We start from the raw sequence: 6,140 nt of genomic DNA on the forward strand, positions 1-6,140 counted from the left end.
CTGCCTTGGCTACTTCCAAAGGAAATTGTAAAGACAAATACAACCATAAATGGGAAAAGATTTTTAAAATGTCTAAATTTATATCCATGTAGTTTAATCCCAAATGATAGGTTCTATCAGCACAAAGAAATAAGGAACTTGATAAATGCTTTTTGGTGAATAGAAGGAAGAAAAAAAATCAACCTGGTTTTCTTTCCATTGGCTATCAAAAAGTAAGTATAATACATAGAAAAAAAAAAACTAATGAAAAAGTAGGGGCAACTTTACATTATAAGCCTTCTAAGTGTACATTCAAACTTTAATATAAATAATTTTCCGAGTTATTTATAGTATCTAAACACTCACCAGTTTTCTCTTCTCTGATGAAATGGATCTTACAGAGCAAGATGAGCTAGTAGAACTTGTTGAGGTTTTTTTATCTTTCTTATCCTAAGAATGGCATTTGGAAAAAAAGAAAGAAAAGCACAAAATAAAGCACATTATTTCATCACTATTATAAATCAACATTCTTTCTACATTAATAATAAATTTCAGAGGAGAACAATGTTCAAAGGCACACAAACAGTTAAGAGGAAGGGTAACCCAACTAGAAGGGAGACTCAACTCGAGCTAGGTGCTTGCTCCAAAACCAGAGATGAGGTAGGATACAAGTGTTACAGCAGAAGGCCATCTGACAGGTCAGGTAAGGGCACTGGGAGGTGTGGCGGCCATGGTGGAACTCAGTCTTCTATAAATCAAACCCATATATCCAGTTCTTTTTCACAGGGTACTGATTCAACAGATCCAAGACAAATATATTTTGAGTACCTACCATGTGCCAAAGACGTTCTAGAGACAGTGGGGACAGAGTAATGAAAAACTATAAAAGTTCCTGCCCTCCTGGAGGTTAAAATCTAGAGAAGGAGTTTACAAATAAATACTATATTCAGTGTGTCACACTATGCTATGGGGGGGAGTGGGGGAAGCAGAGAAAAGAACTGGGAAATATTGGGGGGTGGGGGATGAGGCAGCCACAATTTTAAAGAGTAAAGACCTAGAAGAGATGGAACAAACCATGTGAATATGTAGGGTAAGTGTTTTCCGTTCAAAGGGAATAAATAGCAGCAAGGGCAAAGCCCCTGAGGCAGGAATGCTGGCTTGCTGGAACATAGCAAGGAAGCCATGGGGTGGGGAAAGCAAAGGGTTTGGAATGAGATGGCACCAGTAGGTCACATTGTTGGCCCAGCAAGGGCTTTAGTTTTCACTCTGGATGAAGTGGAAAACCACTAGAAATTATGACGGGGTCTCTCTTTTCCGTGTCCAGCACGGAAAGAGAGATGATCCGGTTCTTCGAGTAGAGGGGCTGGGGATTGAGGAAATATCAAAGAAAGAGACAAGACACAAAATGGAAGGGAAAAGCTGGGAACCGGGTGGACTGCTGCCCCCTTCTGCTGGAGAGACAGTGACAGTGACCCAGAGCCAATCCAGCGAGTTTATTTTATATCCCAAATACCAGGAAGTTTCACCAAAAGGTCAAGACAAAAGGAGATTATTTGCATTCTTGAGAGGCCCTGAGCATTCCTGGTGCTAGGCTGGATTTAGATATCAAAACCACTTCCCCCCACCACGGGCTGAAATGAAGGTCAAGCTGACAACACCCTTGCCCTTTTGCAAGGCGTGTTCCCAGGGCGTGGCTTTGCCTGCTGCCTTGGGTTCAGCTGACAATAATTAAATAATGCCCATGTGCCTTCCCAAGCGCTATCCGCAAGAAAGTACTGAGTAAAGGGGTGATATGATCTGACTTACATTTTAACAGGATAACTCTGGCTGATGTGTTGAGAACACAAGGAAGCAAAGGTGGAAGCAAGGAGATCAATTTAGAAATTATTGGCCCTGGCCAGGGTTTTGAAGTGGTTGAAGTGTCTCACAGCACTGAAGGGTCTCGGGTTTGATTCCCGGTCAAGGGCACATACCTGGGCTGTAGGTTCAATCCCCAGCCCTCTTTCTCTTCCCTCCCTCCCTCCCTTCCACTCTCTTTAAAAATTAATGGGAAAAAATACCCTCAATGCTGAGTAAATGCAGAAGAAAGATGTGGGAAAAGGTCTAATGGAGGGTTATTTCCATAAAAAGGAGAATTCTGAGGACGTTCAGAATTGAAGTCAAGAATGCCAAGGCAAATTACTTACCACTCTAAGTTTCAGTTTCTTACCTCTCTATGTAACTAGGACAATAGTAGTACCTATCTGATGGAGTTGTAAAGAATAAATAAAATAACAAAAGTAGAGAGTGGGAAAAGCAAATGACTTCTGGGCCAGAAGGGCAGAACAATAGAGTTACATATGTCATTTGAAAACAGAGGAGTATGTTTTACATTACACAAAAATAAACTGTTAAAAAGGGTGTCTTTGGGTTAGTAAATAAAAGAATTCTTACTTCATCAAAGTTGGGTGATGAGGTGGTATCTTTTCTCTGAGACGTCTCTCTTTTTTCACAAGATTCTTTGGACATTTTGAAAACCTAAAATAAACATTAAAAACACATTATATGTATTTTAACACCACCACAAAAAAATACATTAGAAATTATTCTTCTTTCAGTTATTTAAAGACTGGAGTTTTAAAAAATGATTTCCATTTGCTAACCATTCCTAAGATGATAGGATTCTCTCATTGTTCCATTACAAGGATTCTCCCTCATAATGATCTATCCTCTCCTTCAACTTCATCTATCTCACTTTAGGAATGTCTCTCCAAACTATGCCCTTAGCCCTGACTTCTCTCTTGAGCATCTGATCATCATTTTAAACTGCCTGCAGGACTACTGCATTTTGTCCCACCTACACCTCAAAACCATAGTCATAAGTCTTCATTTTCCTGACACACTCTCAACTGTCACTCACTGAGTGAGATTTCGGGCAAATCACACACATTTTTTGAGTCCCAGTTTCATTATATGTAAAACAGAGATAACCTATCCCAGAGGGTTTTGAGGGACTTTAAAGAAACAATGGATATTAAAATGCCTTGCACAAGGCAGAGAATAGGAGGACCTAAATAAATACTAGCTTACATGGTTGTCTTCCTACTAGACCCGGAGCTCCCCTGAAGAGTATGCAGTATCAAAAACATAGGAGGTGCTGATAAATGCTTGCTGAGAGGATACGTGATTGTTTTCTTCCTTAGAATATTTACTCTAATTCTGAGCCACTATCAACTCTTGCCCATTTCAGGCTCTGTCAACTTCCCTTACCAGTCCCACCTTTCTAGCCCTTCTCCAAATCAAGTCAATACTGTTAGTTTCTGAACCTCTGTCCCACCCCCCAAAAAAGCATTAAGACAAATATAGTCATTCCTTGTGGTCATAAACAATCTCTGTCAAGTTATAGTATACTGAAAGCATCCTGTGCTGGAACATAGAGGCCCCAAACTGGGAACATCACCAGGACTGTTGGGACAGGAAAATATAAAAGGGGATCTAGGAGCAAAGCCCAAAGGAGCGTTTATTGCTGGTAGTAACACATATTAAGACTACGGACGTAAAGGCTATAAATCAAGCAACTGCAATTATTTCTGGTCAGTCATGATCACAGTAAGTGAAAGAATCATCAATTATAAAATCAAACTTTTAGAATACTTTGATGAATATGAAGAGAAAAGCCTGGTTGGTGTAGCTCAGTGGTTGAGCATCAACCTATGAATCAGGAGGTTACAGTTTGATTCCTGATCAGGGCACCTGCCCAATAGGGTTCGATCCCCAATAGGAGTCAGCTGATCCATGATTCTCTCATCATTGATGTATCTATCTCTCCCTCTCCCTTCCTCTCTGAAAGCAATAGAAATATATTTTAAAAAATAATGCTAAAATTTAAACCTCTTATCCTCAAGACAAATTGAAAAAAACACTGCAGATAGTGGACTACTGAAGGTAAAACACCTGTATGTTCACCATGACAAGTGCTTTATACTTATACTAGAGGCCCGGTGCATGAAATTCATGCATGGGTAGGGTCCCTAGGCCTGGTCAGCGAAAAGGGCTGATGGGGGCCTTCAGGCTGCCAGCTGGGGTCTTCCTTCATTTCGCGCTACCCCCCGGTGGTCAGCGCACATCGTAGCTAGTGATTGAACTCCCGGTCTCCTGGTCGAACTTCCGAAGTGACACTTTGCATATTACTTTTATATATATGGATAAAATGTGAAATTCATATTGATTTTGTAAAAATCGAAATATAAACTAAATGGCCCTGACCTGTTTGGCGTGTTGGCCTGCGGACTGAAGGGTCCCAGGTTTGATTCTGGTCAAGGGCATATATGCCTTGGTTGCGGGCACATCCCCAGTAGGAGGTGTGCAGGAGGCAGCTGATCGATGTTTCTCTCCCATCGAAGTTTCTAACTCTCTATCTCTATCCCTTCCTCTCTGTAAAAAATCAATAAAATATATTAAAAAATATATATATATATATATGTATGTGTATATATATATATATATATATATATATAAACTAAATGAGAGAAGACCTCCAGTGCTGGTCAGCCTCCAGAATGGTCCCCTCTTACATAATAAATAGGGCTGATCTGTGTTTCCAGTAAGATATTGCTAAATGGCAGTATGTGGCTAGGTCATCTAAGATATTGCGGCTTCTGCCTTTCTCTGTCCTGAACTCTAGAATGTCTCTGTCATTCTAAAGAAAGCCAGCCACCAGGTCATGAGGACATTCAAGTAGTCCATGGAGATGCCCACCTCTTCCCAAAAAACCACCAAGTGCCAGGAATGTGAGCGAGCCACCTTGGAAGCTGATCCTGAAGCCCTAATCAAGCCTTTACATGGCAACATCCTTGCCAGGTATCTTCATATCCTCATGAGAAACCCCGGAGCTAGACACCCAAAAAGCCATTTGTGAATTCCTGACCTACTGAAACCGTGTTGTAAAAAAATGTTTATTTTACGCCACTAAACGTTGGAATAATTTAGGCAGCAATAGATTAATAATACACTCACTTAATATAATTCTTCAAACTCGGAAGATTCCTTTTTAGGATGTCTCAAGATCAGTAACCGTGCTTACAAATTCTTTTTTTTTTTTTGTATGCATATAAGCATAACGAATGGACACAGACACTAGGGGGGGTGGGGGCATGTGCTGGGGGTTGGGGGTGACCCGGGAGAGGTCAATGGGTGAAAAAGGAGACATATGTAATACTTTAAACAATAAAGAATTAAAGGAAAAAAAATTCTTACGAAAACTCCCATAGAATGTACACGCTAAAATCTAACCCTTGTCATCTTTTGTTTTCCAGCTGGTATGAAATGATTAGATGGACGTACCGAATCAAGCTTTCAACGAACCATCAATCCAGTCTTTCAATGATTCTTGGAAAACGGACAAATACAGTGAGCCACAACTCATTTCTGTAAGTTTGAATGTGTCATTTTCCCGTTTGTAATTGTCTTGCACCTGAGACTAAAAGCAGCTTCCCTCTCCTGTCGCCTGTAACGTTCGAACCCATCCCGGGACAGAACGGCCGGAAAACTTGTTTTTCCCCTGCCCGCCCCGCGGGCTTCAGGGAGCGCGGCTTGGACTCCGGCAGGCCCGGAGTGAAAGGAAGGGAAGTACTCGGGGGGGCTGGGGACTCCCTGGAATATGCTTTAGGGAATCTGAATGGCGTCAATCAAGTGCCCGAAGCTCAACACACTCAGAGTTCTGGTTGTTAAAAGCCTGGATACTAGCGTGGGGCGGGGTGGGGGGGGGGGGGGGGAGGAGGTGTTTGAGCCCAGTCACCGGACGCTTACAACCACGGCGCAGCGCTGAAGAAACTGGGAATACACAGATTACAGCAAAAGTAACAACCAAAGAAGGGTGATCGGGTCACGGTGTGGGTGAGGGTGCGAAATGCGGAGCGGACACCAACTTTCATCAGCCGGGCTGACAGGCGAACTCGTCGGCAGCTCGTAAACCACGGGGACTAGAATCTACGCGGAGCGAAGGGCAGCCCCAGAGGCAGGGCCGGGCCAGAACCACACCTTTCACGGAGCTTGCTGGACCCCGGATCCGCCCACATATCGCCCGCCCCATTTTACATTCAGAGTAGCCCCCTGAATCCCCAGGCCGGCCGGCTGCCGCCAAGGTCCCGCAGGAACCAGAGGAGCCTGCCCGGCAGAACGTC

The 6,140-nt window shown here is 42.8% G+C and overlaps 1 protein-coding gene across 2 annotated transcripts in view; it reads right to left on the reverse strand.

Moving 5' to 3' along the window:
- SWT1 (SWT1 RNA endoribonuclease homolog) overlaps positions 1-6,140 on the reverse strand; it is a 61,998-nt gene that overhangs the window by 55,517 nt on the left and 341 nt on the right. For both annotated transcript variants that reach the window (XM_080649081.1, XM_080649082.1), the window contains exons 2-3: positions 2,413-2,496; positions 346-429 (exon numbers count right to left, since the gene is read on the reverse strand). In XM_080649081.1, the coding sequence (XP_080505207.1) occupies positions 346-429; positions 2,413-2,487 (159 nt within the window). In that variant the 5' untranslated portion in view covers positions 2,488-2,496. The remainder of the gene's footprint in view (positions 1-345; positions 430-2,412; positions 2,497-6,140) is intronic.

The sequence above is a fragment of the Plecotus auritus genome (genome assembly GCF_963455305.1).
Source record: "Plecotus auritus genome assembly, chromosome: 12".
In the NCBI taxonomy this organism is placed as follows: domain Eukaryota; kingdom Metazoa; phylum Chordata; class Mammalia; order Chiroptera; family Vespertilionidae; genus Plecotus; species Plecotus auritus.